Here is a 15,477-nt window from a genome sequence, read left to right as displayed (position 1 = left end):
CGCACCACGAGGCAAATATCCCCATAAGGTTCAATGTAAATACGGCTAACCCGCCCTCCGAATTTGGTCGCAAGTCGAGGCACATTTCCCCCATAAGGTTCAAGGTAAATACATACGGTTAAACAGTTCTGAAACATATGCATTTTATTTTTAAACCACAAAAACATGAAAAAAAGCACAGTATGAAGAGGGAGAATGGGGTGGGGAGGCAGTTATTGTTTGGAGGGAGAGTCCCCCTCCAAAAGGACATTGGGGAGATCTCCTTCAGGGGTTTCCTCTCTTCTTTGCCTCTTAGCTGCAGGCTCAGTTCTGGGGAAAAACCTGTCTAAAGTCAGTTGTTTTTTCCTGCGCTGCATAACCCTCCGGAAATGAGAGAACATGTTGTCGTTCATCATGTTCAATGCTCTGGTTGTCACAGTTCTGTTGGGGTGGTGCTTCTCAATGAAATCCTGGCACTCATTCCATTTCTGCATGATGGATTTTATCGCATCACTGCTCACCTCCTCCCCCTCCTCCTCTTCCTCAGTGGAATGCTCCTCGCCAAGCACTTTCTGTTGCTCACTGTGGAGCTCAGCAAGTTTTTCTGTGGTCAGCTCCTCCTTATGGTCCTCAACAAGCTCCTCTATGTCCGCATCATCCACAACCAGACCCATGCTCTTGCCCATGGACACAATCTCCTCCACTACTTCTGCATCAGACCCTTCAAACTCACGTTCAGCGACACATTCTGGCCACAGTTTCCTCCAGGCTGAGTTTAAGGTCCGGCAGGTGACATCTTCCCAGGCTTTGTCAATTAGGCTGATGCAGTGGAGGACATTGAAATGTTTCTTCCAAAACTCTTTGAGAGTCAAGGATGTTTCTTCAGTGACACTGAAACACCTGGTGAAGAGCGCCTTTGTGTACAACTTCTTAAAGTTGCAGATCACTTGCTGGTCCATGGGCTGCAGAAGAGATGTCGTGTTGGGGGGGAGGAACTTGACCTTTATGAAGTCGTACCCGGCGTCCATGTCATCCACCAAGGCTGGAGGGTGTGCCGGGGCATCAGGAGAAGGCACCTTTCAGGCAGCTGGTTCTCAGACAGGTATTTTTTAACACTGGGTGCGAACACCTTGTGCAGCCATTCCATGAACTGCCTTGTGACCCACGCTCTTGCATTGGCCCTCCACATGACAGGCAGTCTGGCCTTGTTCACATTGTGGTCCCTGTATGCACAAGGGGTCTGGGAATGGTACACGAGCAGCGGCTTAATCTTCAGGTCGCCGCTTGCGTTCGCACACAGCAAAAGGGTCAATCTGTCTTTCATGGGCTTGTGCCCTGGCAGTGCCTTTTCCTCCCATGTGATGTAGGTTCTGTTTGGCTTCTTCTTCCAGAAGAGCCCTGTCTCATCGCAGTTGAACACTTGCTGAGCGACGTATCCTTCCACCTTCATGAAGTCCTCAAAGTCTTTCTTGTAGGCTTCTGCAGCAGCCTTGTCAGAACTGGAAGCCTCACCATGTCTTGCCACACTGTGGATGCCACTTCTCTTTCGGAATTTCTCAAACCAGCCTCTGGTGGCTTTAAATTCCTCACTTGCTGCACTGGTAGAGGGGTTTTCCCGCAGTAAATCACTGTGCAGCTTCCTGGCTTTTTCACAGATAGCTTCACTCACGCTATCACCTGCCAGCTGTTTCTCATTCAGCCACACCAACAACAGCTTTTCCATCTCTTCCACCACTTGTGTCCTCTTCCTCGTTAAGACTGTCACTCCTTTTGCCACATCAGCTCCTCTGATGGCATCTTTATTCTTCAGAATAGTCGAGATGGTCGACTTCGCCATCTTGTTCTCCGAGGCCAGATCAGTCACACAAATACCACGATCGTGCTTTTCTATAATGTCCTTCTTAAGTTCGATCGTCACTTTTTTCTTCAAAGCCTTATTCTTGCCAAGCCTGCTCTGCATTTTCTTTGGAGCCATGCTGACAAGCACACCAAACACCTTCCAAAACCTTCCAAAATGCCACAAAACACACCACAAGCCTTACCGAACGTCTCCTTGCTACCGCAATCTTGCCCACAGGAAGCTGCGACCGCGTGGCAGCAGGGAAAATGGCCGCGGATCCGGTTCGTAAGTAGAGGCGAGTTCGTAAGTAGAGGTAAATTTTTGGGGCCGGAGCTGGTCGTATCTCGAAATTTTCGTAAGTAAGGGCCTTCGTAAGTAGAGGTACCACTGTAACTGCTTGCAAGGGAATGTTGGATATTGGCTCTATAATTACTAAAACTTTTGAGATAGGAAGCTTTAATATACTGATGCTAGATAGGTTAAAATGTTCAAACTACATTATTCCCATATGCATATTTTAATATGTACCACATTTACATATGAATAATTGCTGGTACAGACACTGGATGCCTGCAGATTCATAGTAACAATATATATACGATCACATAACAATCAAATTCAAAGTTTCCCAACTGTGGCAATTTCCTGACCTATGGCCTTTAGTACCCAGAATTCTCCGTCAGTATTAATAATTCTGGGAGTTGAAGTCCATACATCTGAAAATTGCCAGGGTTGGGAAACACTGATCTAAGTGCAGACACTGTGCAAAACATTACTTAGTAACTTCTCTATCTTAAAAAAATACCCAAAGTGATTATTCATATTAAGTGTACTTAAAATTATTGACAAAAAGTTTTCTTTACCACGTAGTAGCACTACAATCTTGCATTAAAGCTGCAATGCTTATGACTCTTTTTGAATACATATACTTAAAATTGTATATTTAAGGGTTATTTTATTCTTTCCTCTCCAGTTGCTTTCAGGAAACAGCTTGTTATTTATATTTGTGCAAACCTCTGTAAGTAGCAGAACTACTGCATTCCCAGGGAATACTCCTCCACTAAAAATATGGAAAGCATATTTTACAATATGAACTGATCTCCTTTCCAAGGATTCATATTAAAAGAACTAATCAAATAGGAATAAAAGCTCTATTTTTATAAATCACAAGAATTCAGGCATATCCAAAGGCATGGCATCTGAGCAAGGAATGAAATAAGAAAGAATAACATATTTGTCTTACAAGGAGGAAAGTCTTTTCTTACAGGTGAAATACTGTACCACCTTTTAATTAAAGTTCAGTACAATCAGTAGGCCATTGTTAGGATTGGCAGGAATCCTTAGTAGCCAAGTTTAAGCACACGTAGGCACAGATAACAACATATTGGTAAAAAATGATGCAGAACAGATTGCACCAAAATCTGGAAGAAAAATATTAGAAAATGCTTCCAGCTCAACAGGAAAAGCATTAAGATACCCGTTAGCTAGTATTGCTGTTTGCATGAGTGAACTTAGTTAGAAGATTTGAGCAACAAGATTTTAATTATAACTAATACTATTCCCACATGACAATTTAAAAAATGCTATTGGGCTTAGAAGGGGCAAATAAATGGTGCATTTTCATACCTTCATATCTTCTTCCATTTCGGAAAGCTTCCGTTCAAGGGCTCGTTTTTCCTGTTCAGGAAATATTTTCACAGTGATCATCTTTCATGAGATTTGAGAAAGGACAATAAACCTCATAGACTTGAAGTTTTTCAAACAGAATACAGTCCTACTCCAAGGCAGAAGAATGGCAAAATCCTCTCTGTGCCACAGAACACTTCCCCTTTCTCCAATCTTATTCCCATTGTCCTTTCTGGTTTCTATCATCCGCAACTTCTACCAGTCACGGTAGCTGCATTCTTCCAATTTTTGCTTCTATTTATTTCTTCGCACAACTGCATAGTCAGACCAAATTAGATTTCCACACCTCACTGACAGATAGTTTTTTTGTACTTAGATAGCAAAAATATCTCTGCAAAGGGCCAAATTCTTGGCCCCAAACAACTGGATATTTTATTTAACTAATGGGAGCTATGCACTGACATACCATTCCATAGCAAGCAACACTGATACCAGTCATAGAATCAAGAACCAACACCCAGCTTTTTTCAGAGAGTACCAGCAATAAAAAGAGGGGACAAGATACAGTTAATTTACGGACAGTAGAGTTTTCATTTCCTTTTGGTCAGATTAGATACTCTGGGTTAATAGATACTCTGGGTTCAGGAGCAATATATTGCTACTGGGAAAGTGCACAAGATCTTAAAAGACCTGTTTGCTGGCTTCCCAGAAACATCTGTTGGCCAGTATGGGAAGCAGAACACTGGACTTTTAATTTGATCCTGCAGTCTGTTTTTATAATCCACCCATTGAGTTGTATGTGACCGTTCTCAGTGGACTCAAAGCAGCCTTGCTAACCGCTAAAGCTTCAGTCTTTCATACCCTTTCTCATACTCTTACAAACCTCCGCTTTAATATCTGAACCAAAATATAGTGCTTTCAATAAGCAATGTAAATAATAAAACCAAAACGGGAACAGATGACAGGATTGAAAATACAACTGTTATGCTGCTTCAAAGAATAATATTTTAAAGGTATTAAAGAACTTATGTACTGATAGGCCCTGGAAGAAGCAGAACTTTGTTACTGAGTAGGCTTGATAGGATTATGTAACATACATTAAAGCATATGTTTCACCTTCAAATCTGAACTATGCTGAAAAAGTTTTTTTGAAACTATTACCTTTAAAAGTAACCCTTTCAAGTATTTGGAAAATCAGATATCAATGATGTGCTTCAACATATTTTTAATATTTTTGAAAAAACAAATGATGCTTACTTCAAAATCAAAATGAAATCAATGAAATGTCTCTATTTATTATATAGTACTAACTGCCATACAATGGGAGCAATGTCTGGGTCATAGTATTATATACAGGCAGTCCCTGGGTTAAGAATGAGATACGTTCCTAAGTCTGTCTTTAACTTGAATTTGTATGTAAGTTGGAATTTATACTTACGAAAGGGGTGCCTATTACTAAAATGGCGGACAGTGTTCTCTTTCCTTAAGCCAATGAACCGCTGAAGCCACACATTTTTAATATACAGCCTGTTTTCAGTGGTGTTCAGTGATTCATGAAAACATTGTATGATTTCAGCGGTTTGTCAGCTCGAGGAAGGAGAATGCTGTCCACCATTTTTAGTAATAGGCAGCCTGTTCATAAGTACAAGTTATCTGTAAGTTGAAGATTCTTAATGCAGGGACTGCCTGTGGTATTAGATTTATCATACTGCAGAATCCAGGCAGTTAAAATGAACTCTTAAAAAAATGAACTGCTTTCAAGTTAATAAAAAATACTGATAAACTAGCCTGAGAGCTGATCTATATGACCAGGTTACCCAAGCTAAGTATCAGATACCATTTCTTGAGGGCAGGACCTTGTTCTCGACCATCCCCCAACCCATTATGAAGGCAACTTCCATCCTTTCTTCCTTGCTTCACATTACAAATAGCGTATTCCATCCTGTGCTGCCAGAAGTGGTATTGTCCAATTAATCTGCTGAACTGCACTTCATTGTAGACGATCCAATTGGCTACTGTGTTGTGTGACAAAAACTGGTCATTGGTTACACCCTCCAAAGCCATTTTGCCCTGGGCTGTCTGCTCCCTCCAGAAGGGACCTCAGCTGGTGAACTGGAGATTTTTTCCTTTAATTTTCCTTAGTTTCATTCCACCTGCCTGTCCTCCTTACTTCTGCTCTATTCTTTCACCTGCTCACAGTATGTTCGAATCCTGAGCAATTATGAATAAGGTAGAAAAGGAACTAAAGAAGAGAGTGAGTTGGGCTGCTGGACTGGTGATACTCTGAACCTTTTATTTAACAAGTTAACTGGTGGATCAGTGAAAGGCTGAAACTTTTTTCTTTTTCTTTTAAACAAGTTCACCAATTAGCCAAAGAAATGGTAGACTTTCTCCTTTTTTCTTTTAACCAAGTGAAATTGACTAGGGCTCTGCCAGTTTCCCCTTCTAGCCAGGTGACAAGAATGATAAAATGGTCCTCCCTCCCTCCCTTCTCACCAGTAGTCACACCAAATAGGAAGGGGAAATACAAGGGGGAGTTGGTGGAAGAGGCTCATACAAAATGTCAGAGGAAACAATGGAAAAGAAAGTGGTTGGTGCTTTCTTTTCCAGCATGGGTGGAAGTTGTAAAGAAGCAGGGGAATCCACCAGTTGGCAGCCATGGTAAACTGGTTCAAACAGAACACTATGCTATCAACATGGAACAAAGGGTTGAAATCCAGGAAGCAACTCTTAAGCTGGCTTCATTTCCAGACAGTTTACACATGGGAGTCAAGTAGCTTAAGATGCAGTGCAGAAAAACTTGCAGAATCCAAAAACATCAGGAGCCTGGTATTATCCAAAAATGCTTTTACTAGGAACAGAATAAGCTTTCTGTTCTGCTGTGTTTTTCAAAATGTGTATGCAGTCTAAATTTAAATAAGTAGACTCTGAAAACCCAAAGACATACCCTTTTTTCCATCTCAAGCATACTTGAACGATCTGAGGTTTTCTCCTGCTTCTGCTATTGAAAACAAAAAAAAAAATTGTTACAAAGTAATATTTTTTTGCAGTATTGTTTAAGACAATAATCAAGTATTTATCAAAAGCCCACAGTATACATACATTAATGCACTCAATGTTTTTTCAGGTACTATTAATTCTCTTATCAATAGTAATAAACATTTTGATCTTCCTAGTTGTTTTTTCAGTAAACCCTGATTTCCTAGAGTTTCTTCACCTGGGTTAGTTTGTCCATTTTTGACTTAATATCTGCAAGTTCCACCTGGGCATCTTGTAGTTTAGATTTCAACTTCTGATTTTCAGACAGGGCACTCTCATAGAGCTGAACAGAAAAAACAAAAGTGGAATTATACCTCAATATTAGATAACATTCTATCTACTGAATAATCAATGGTCACATATTGGAGGATGATAGTTTGCATGACTTGCTAGTTCAGATCCTCTGGATAAGCAAGTTTTATTGCAGCCAACAATTAGTTTCCAATTAGTTTTCAGCCAACATCTTCAGATAACTCTGCATAATTTCATGAGAGCTCTGCATCATTCCAGGCATATCCTTTTAGTTCATGTGGGATGAAAGTGGGGCCTAAAAGTACTTCTTAGAACACATCTTGAATTTTACCAGATAATATTCAGTTTAAAACAATTATTTGCAAATTATTTGCAATTTGCAATACTTCATGTAATGTTTTGGCTTTTAAAAATATTGATCTTCCAAGTAAACTACACATTCAAAAGCAACCTGAGAAGTTCTTGGAAAAACTAGACATTATATTCAAATTTTACACCAACATTTTTCCATTCCATACACAGGGAACTGAATTAAACTCAGCAGCTCCACGGAAAAGACATAGAGTAGGGATGCAAATACAGTTACTTATAGTACTGCCAAATAAACCTCATTAAACTTGCTTGAAGCTTAACTTTAACACTATTTTCTTGATATATTTCTGACTTTTGCTGGGGGTTCTGAATCTATATTACTTCATTTGCTCATTCGCCAATGGTCTCCAGCTACACTTGAAACTGCTTTGTATTAACTTATAAAGAGAGAATGGGGGGGGGGGGGGAAGAAGGGCCCAAGATAATTTTATCTAGTGATACAAAAAGGGTAGCCTGGGAGCTGGATGTGGTCTGCAAGCATCCTCTTTGCAATTTCCAAAGCCCTCCAGAGTGGATGGGCTGAATATTTTATATTTTGCATTGGGAAAGGTTAGGAGCAAAATAGGCTCTGCAAGTGTTTAACATCCTGATTTCCTATTTAAATCTCTCTACCACCTGCCCCCCATGGTACTCAGCCTCTTTGGCATGTAGTTCTTGAGATTACAAGAAAAGCCTAGTACAGCCTTCACACTAAGAAAAACTCCAGCAGTGGCCCACCTTTTTATAATCCTTGCTGCTATCATCTTCAGTTCTGCTGCTGAGAGCTGCCAGACGATTCTCTCTTCTGGTATAGGCACTGCTGCGGCCTGAGGGGCGATCGCTATACGTGTCACTAGTGCCAGTGCTTGAACTTGCTGAATCCAACCTGGAGTCAGATATAGTTTAAAGCAGGTTCATTCACTTTCAAAACCATTTATATCTTCAGAAAAAAAAAAGTTCTTATAGAAGAGGCAGCCAATGCAGTGACAAAAGAGTAACAATCCACTAAAAATATTTACCTATAACCTAGCGGGGGTGGAAAAGAAAGAAGGAAATGTTCATTCAAAACTGACAGAAAACAAACATTTATCTATATTTTGATGAATATAATATTGGAAAGACAAAGGAATTCAGATTATAAGAAGAGAGCTGGCCATATTGATGGTATTCTTGAAAACAGGTATTAGGGCTCCTGGCTATAGTTTTGTAAGCAGTTAAGAGAAGAGGCAATTCATTCAGATATATACAGATGCATGCTCTAACAAAAGCATGATTTCTGAAAATCTTACCTGGAAAGTCTTTCATGCTGTAAATAAAGATAAAGAAGCTCAGATTAGCAACAATAACAACAATAAATAGTTCTAGATTACAACTGTAAAGCTGGCAATATGACAATTTTGAAAATAAATGACAAATAGCTACTGTATACCATGAAACCAGCAGTGCACTATTCTGGAACTCATCTAGAAACTCTTGAACTATTTAAAAATATTTCAAAATACTGCAGTTTAGGAGTTAAAAGGCTATCTTAAAGATACCAACAGTAGCAGATATTTCTGGTAACACCCTGGTTAGACTAAAGTATAAACACAAACTTTAAAAAAAATATGGAACATACTTACTGTATATTAAATATATGCAGAATTGCATTATTGACTGAAGCTCTTTTATAATGATGAACTCTTATTCATATATGACTAACTAGCATAGACAGTATTATATTTAAGCATTTGTCATTTGTTACAGAAGAATGGAACACATATCCAAATAAATGCACTATTATTTCTGAAGATCTAATGTCTAACACCAAGCTTTTTCCTTAAAAAAGATTGTCCAAAGCAGCAAAAGCAGACTGGGAGTTGAAATTTTAGCTTGTTCCATGCCCAACAGAATTCCAGTGTTTGGGAACTGCACAGAATAATGTATGGTGAAAGAGTTTAAAATACTTGCTTAAAGAGTGGTGGTACTGTATTTATATTATTTCTACATGTATTATATTTCTCCAATATCAAGAGTGACTTGATACTGTAGAAATATAATTCTGTTAAGCAGAAATGTGTGTAAGTGTCTCCATCTTGACTATTATACCTGTATCATCAGATCAAAAGACTAACTGTCAAACTAAATTTTCACACTAATTACATACCATTACAGAAAAATCTGTAAGTATTACGTACAGGAAAGATCTTTAAGTGTATGCAGGGATATTTAAATAATTAAATGACAAATAGCCTTTTCTCTTTATTGCTTAATTCTGAGATTCTGTTCTGTGTATTTATTAGTTTACTGATGTTGTACCTTTTTTTAATCAGAACTTATTTTGATTGTCCTTTTTCAGTCCCAATGTTACATAAAAAATCAGGCCCTCCCTATTTTATATGGAGAGTGTACTACAGTTAATATTAACCCTAAGTAATATTTATCACATTCTGATGGTGCAGCTGCTCCTACTCCTTACATATTTATTCTAACTCTGAGACAGATCTTTTGAAATTTCTTTACATACTACAAAGATGACACTACGGAAAAACCTGCCCAAAATTTTCTTTATATACTGAGCAAATTAGAAAACAAACTAAACTAGATAACCTAGGCTTAATATTCAAGGCCACACTAGCTTTTAAAATTTCATACATTACTTGTAATTTTAATTTATGAAGCAAATTATTTAGAAGTAAAATGTCATTTTATGACAGTTTTAAAAGTTATCTTTATTTTGACAAGTGAATTGTTTTCTGACCATCAAAGTTCTGATGTTTTTCTGATAATGGCTCCAACAAGTTTTGTTGCCTAGAATTCCTTAATACACCATTATTTTGTATGTGTCTTAGGTCAAAGTTTCATATATCTACATTCTTTTGCCAAACACAGAGAAATACATATGTACGTTAAAATTCATTCCAATACTTACAATCTCCTATGATAATTATGTTTCATGAAAGCTTTTCATAGTATGTCAAATGAATGAAGACAATCCACTTAGTTTTGTATTGCAACCTAAATACTTATATTCTAGAAAGCAAAATAACATCTAGCCAACCTTGTTTGGGCTTGCAAGCTAAGCAGGGTGAAGGCTGGTTAGGACTTGGTTGGGAGACCACAATAGAATTCCAGAGCTGTAAACTAGACTGGGAAGTAAAAAGAAAAAAAAATCTGGAAAAAGGCAGAAAGAAATGATTTCTGTACTGTTATGCAGAAAATTGTATGGATATGACTATGTAGCCACCAATCAACTCCACTTGGAAGACTTTGCTTACAATACTTTCAAATAGAAAACTTGTCAAGAGGCAGCATAGGAGAAAAAGGGCAGTGTAATGAGTACACACGCACATTCCAATCAAAGTACTGAGACAGGCAATTTTGCTCTGTCTGAAAACATTGTTATGAAGGAAGTATCTTCTCTGTGTGAATATATAGCATTTGTCTATTTAGGAGGGGTACACTGCTAGGACTGTATTTAGTTGAAAGGAAGACAACTTTGCATTTCTAACAGCTTTCCCCTTTATTCTCAGTAATTTAAGAAGGCCTCCTATTTTAAAGATAAATTGAGGAAAAAATTAATCTTCCTAGCAAATAAAGTTGGTACATTGTTTTCAGGCACATCTTGTATTCAAATATAAATGTAACAAAGTATGTGTGTGTGTGTATGTGTGTATATATAATCTCAATAGAAGAGAATATATAGTACTGCGCAAAAGTTTTAGGCAGGTGTGAAAAAATGCTGTAAAGTAAGAATGCTTTCAAAAATATACATTGTAATTGTTTATCAATTTACAAAATGCAAAGTGAGCAAACAGAAGAGAAATCCAAATCAAATCAATATTTGGTGTGACCACCCTTTGCCTTCAAACCAGCATCAATTCTTCTAGGTACACTTGCACATAGTTTTTGAAGGAACTAGGCAGGTAGGTTGTTCTTGGAGAACTAACCACAGATCTCCTGTGGATGTAGGCTACCTCAAATCCTTCTGTCTCTTCATATAATCCCAGACAGACTTGATGATGTTGAGATCAGGGCTCTGTGGGGGCCAAACCATCACTTTCAGGACTTTGTTCTTCTTTACACTGAAGATAGTTCTTAATGACATTGGCTGTATGTTTGGGGTCGTCATCCTGCTGCAGAATAAATTTGGGGCCAATCACACACCTCCCTGATGGTATGGCATGATGGATAAGTATCTGCCTGTATTTCTCAGCACTGAGGACACCACTGATTCTGACCAAATCTCCAACTCCATTTGCAGAAATGCAGCCCCAAACTTGCAAGGAACCTCCACCATGCTTCACTGTTGCCTGCAGATGCTCATTATTATGCCACTCTCCAGCCCTTTGGCAAACAAACTGCCTCCTGCTACAGCCAAATATTTCAAATTTGGACTCATCAGTCCAGAGCACCTGCTGCCATTTTTCTGCACCCCAGTTCCTATGTTTTCGTGCATAGTTGAGTCGCTTACCCTTGCTTCCACATCAGAGGTATGGCTTTTTGGCCACAATTCTTCCATGAAGACCACTTCTGGCCAGACTTCTCCAGACAGTAGATGGGTGTACCTGGGTCCCACTGGTTTCCACCAGTTCTGTGCTGATGGCACTGTTGGACGTCTTCCAATGTGAAAAGGAAGTAAGCATAATGTGTCTTTCATCTGCTACATTAAGTTTCCTTGGCTGACCACTGCATCTACAGTCCTCAGCATTGCCCATTTCTTTCTGCTTCTTCAAAAGAGCTTGAACAGCACATTTTGAAACCCCAGTCTGCTTTGTAAGTTTTGCCTGGGAGAGACCTTCCTGATACAGTATAACTACTTTATGTCTTGTTGCTGTGCTCAGTCTTGCCATGGTGTATGACCTGTGACGTGAAACTGTCTTCCACAACCTCACCTTCATAGCAGAGTTTGGCTGTTCCTCACCCAGTTTTAAGCCTCCTACACAGCTGTTTCTGTTTCAGTTAATGACTGTGTTTGAACCTACATATGAAATTGATGATCATTAGCACCTGCTTGGTATAACTGGTTAATCATACACCTGGCTCTAATCCTACAAGATCCCTGACTCTGCAAGTGTACAAAGTGTGCAAGTGTAAGAATTGATGGTGTTTTGAAGGCAAAGGGTGCTAAATTGATAAACATAAACAATTACAATATATATTTTTGAAAGCATTCTTACTTTACAGCATTTTTTCACACCTGCCTAAAAAGTTTGCACAGTATTGTATGTAGCTCAGGGTTGAACTATGGAGTCCTTGGTGCTCTCTGAGCTTGATGGTTTGCTTGCAGACATTTTATTACCCAACGAAGTAACATTATCAATGCTAGTGAGAGTGGGGTTTGCTCCCTGTTTATATACAGTAGTGTGCCCTGCCAGTGTTGGTGGGGGTGTGGTGTACTCCTTGGTAGTTCCTTGATTAGGGTATTGTTTTCTGCTTGTTTGTCTGGTATTAATTCCTGCTTATCTGGGTGTAGGCTGCTGGAGAGGAAGTGTTCTGGTGTTTTTGTTTCCTTCTTAGCTTTTTTATTGTCTCTTTTGAATGGTGTGTAAATGTGGTTTATCTCTATGTGTCTATTGATGGCTGATTTATCTGAATGCCAAGCTTCTAGGAATTCCCTAGCATTTTTTGGATTTAGCTTGGTCTAGGATGCTCAGTTTTCAAGTTGAAACTAGGGTTGAGTCTGTCCATGTGTTGTGAGATTAAGGAGTTTTCATTGTGTCTTCTGACTGCTAGTTGGTGTGCATGGATACGCTCTGCTAGTCCTCTGCCTGTCTGACCTACATAGTGGCTATTACAGTCCTTACACTGTATGTTGTATAATCTGTAACCGTGCAGATTGAACAGCAGTAGATATGGCATCTTTCCCCAGAAGTGTCTTACTGAAAATTTATGTCCAGTTTTACATATAGCATTTTAATTAAATGCTTTTTGAGCATTATATGACAATGCAGTTTAGATGTGGTACAAAGAGAAATCAATACCAGGGAATAGTACAGCTCTAGCAAACAGAATGACATAAGTTCTTAAAGCAAGGGATATAATGCTGACCACACTTTTCAGGAATTAAGTTCCACTGAAGCAGAGGGACTTATAACTCAGCCTTTGTCAAGTTAGTCAAGTGAATAGAAAAGTAAGTAAGTCACAGGAAGTTATTTGACCTTTTGTATATTGTCCATTGGAAAGCTTAGACCTCTTCCGTACTTGTAATCCTTTCCAGTATTTGGTTTGTTTGCATCCCACATGAACCAAGACTGCATGAAAAAAAATATTAATGCTGAAGTTGAGAAAAGAGTAAGTTTCTGTGTTATGCACCGCTTTAGAAAGAAAAGCCAACTCTTGACTTAATGCAGCATTGTTAATGGCTGCATTTTAATTAAAATGTCAAAGCAGCTCCCATCACATATCCAGCAAAACTGCTTACAGGTTTTCTCAGAAGAAAAAAAAAGGGGCAAATATTAATTATGAATTTGGTATGCCAACTGCAACCCTATGTAGGGAGAATGGACCTTTCCTTATTTGTTTTGTTGTTTTGGTGCCTTCAAGTCAGTGTTGACTCTTGACAATTGCATGAACAAGTCCCTGCAGTTTTCTTGGCAAGATTTCAAAAGTGGTTTGCCATTGCCTCCTTCCTAGGGCTGAGAGTCACCCAGCTGGCTTCATACCTAGGGTGGGACTAGAACTCACAATCTCCCAGTTCCTAGCCTGATACCTTAATCACTATATCAAGCTGGCTCTCTTTTTCCTTATTTACTAAGACAATAATGAAATCTAGGATGGATAACTGTATAAGGCTACCATAATTATATAAGTCTATCACTGATGATGGTCCGGTCCACAAACTTTAGTTGGTGCAGAATGTGGCTATTCTCTATGCAATTAAGGCTTCTAGGATAATACAGGAATCTGAACATAGTACAGATATTAAGACAGCTGAAAGGGAACCTTTCAAATCAGAGCACAGTAAAATGGAAACAATATATGTTTCTTTGTACATTAGTGTCTTCCACATCCCTCTATAAGAGTACATGCAGGAGAAAAAGAGACTGTGTGGAACTCTTAGCTAGTAATTGTGAGTTTATATTTTGTTTACTGGATAGAAAGCTGCAGCAAAACCAAAGAGAAGCAGCAGTTTAAAAGCAATAACTCAGCCAATCTGCAGAAGAGTATTAAAAAGAGCCCCAGAGAGAATTTTCCCAAACTGTTTTTGGCTGACCCAATTGTGAGCCTGTGGCAGTAGTGAAATAAAGAGAAAGGGGCATATGAAACTGCACTGCTACATATTTTTAGTTGCATTATGCTTTCTTTATTTCTGTTTTTAATAAAAAGGAACAGGGCTAGGTACTGGAAATTATTCTGCAATGTTGACAACAAAGGGGTTATAAAGAGCCAGGAAAAACATACAGTTTTGATTGTAGATATGTGTAGGATTATGGAACATTACAATCTTACTTGTAAAATTCTAAAGCTTCCACAGATGGCATAAGTGTAATTAAAAGCATGTTCTTGAAATTTTTACAAGAATGCAATTTTGAAATGGGGAACTAGGGCATAAATAGCTACTTACTCTTTGCCAAAAAAAGAAACTGGTTAAATTGGCTTCAATTATTTACTTCTGTGGCCAGTACTTAATCCAAAAAAGGAAGAGGGGAAGGAGAAGACTCTAATATTTATGTTTTTGCAAACAAAAAAATTCCACAACAATTTCCAACAGCTGGGTTTAAAGATTGCAAAAATACTTAAAACTGTGTAGCAGAATTTCATCTGCATCATAACGTTCTAAATATTGTGCCCAACTATTGTGCCCAACATTAGCATATACTGTACTGAAGGAGAATTGTGAAATGCTAATTGACTCTCAGTCCCCAATAGTTTAGAAAATTATTTTGTATTTTGTTTACTGCTGGTCACATAATTCCAGCCAATGAGAAATCATGTACCATACCCGGTGCAAATGGTAATAACGTGATATGTAGCTAGATTAAGCTACGTGAGGTATGAAACCCTCAATCTAAAGAGAAGGGGAAACAAACATGTTCGTCCTTGGATAAGGGAACTGAGTCTCTATTTCACATCTTGCTCCACTGCACTGGTATGCAAATAAGAAAGAAACTTTAGGGTATTTCAGACTTTCTGGGAGGGAACAGCTGCTTTGATAAAATATCTTTGACATGGTATTGGTCCAGAAGAGATGCATTCTACCATCCTTATATTGCCTTACATAGAATGGAGATTCAAATTCACAGGCCCAGAATGTGGATGTAAGATACACTTTTCCATTTAGTGGTGGTGGTGGTGGTAATAGCAGTAATTTTACTTAGTGTATGCTTGTAACTGGAATTGCACCTTTCCACCTAAGGAAGTGAGAGCACCTAGTTGACCTTGATACTGATACCTAAAAAGCTAAGGGG

The 15,477-nt window shown here is 38.6% G+C and overlaps 1 protein-coding gene across 14 annotated transcripts in view; it reads right to left on the bottom strand.

Annotated features, from left to right (window-relative positions):
• Positions 1-15,477, bottom strand: part of PPP1R12B (protein phosphatase 1 regulatory subunit 12B) — a 128,657-nt gene that overhangs the window by 18,604 nt on the left and 94,576 nt on the right. For 7 of the 14 annotated variants that reach the window (XM_025170025.2, XM_025170033.2, XM_007421168.4 and 4 more), the window contains 5 exons: positions 8,377-8,393; positions 7,826-7,973; positions 6,663-6,767; positions 6,393-6,446; positions 3,446-3,496 (listed from right to left, as the gene is read on the bottom strand). In XM_025170025.2, coding sequence (XP_025025793.1) covers positions 3,446-3,496; positions 6,393-6,446; positions 6,663-6,767; positions 7,826-7,973; positions 8,377-8,393 — 375 coding nt within the window. Of the gene's footprint in view, positions 1-3,445; positions 3,497-6,392; positions 6,447-6,662; positions 6,768-7,825; positions 7,974-8,376; positions 8,394-13,227; positions 13,321-15,477 lie in introns of all 14 variants that reach the window. The other 7 variants (XM_088154429.1, XM_088154430.1, XM_088154436.1 and 4 more) reach the window with 2 other exon arrangements.

Source organism: Python bivittatus, unplaced genomic scaffold (genome assembly GCF_059951505.1).
Source record: "Python bivittatus isolate LINGU-HERP-01145 unplaced genomic scaffold, Pbiv_v1 ctg000700_np1212, whole genome shotgun sequence".
Lineage (NCBI taxonomy): Eukaryota > Metazoa > Chordata > Lepidosauria > Squamata > Pythonidae > Python > Python bivittatus.
Note: the sequence above shows the minus strand (reverse complement) of the source record. Positions and strands in the feature narration are given on the sequence as shown.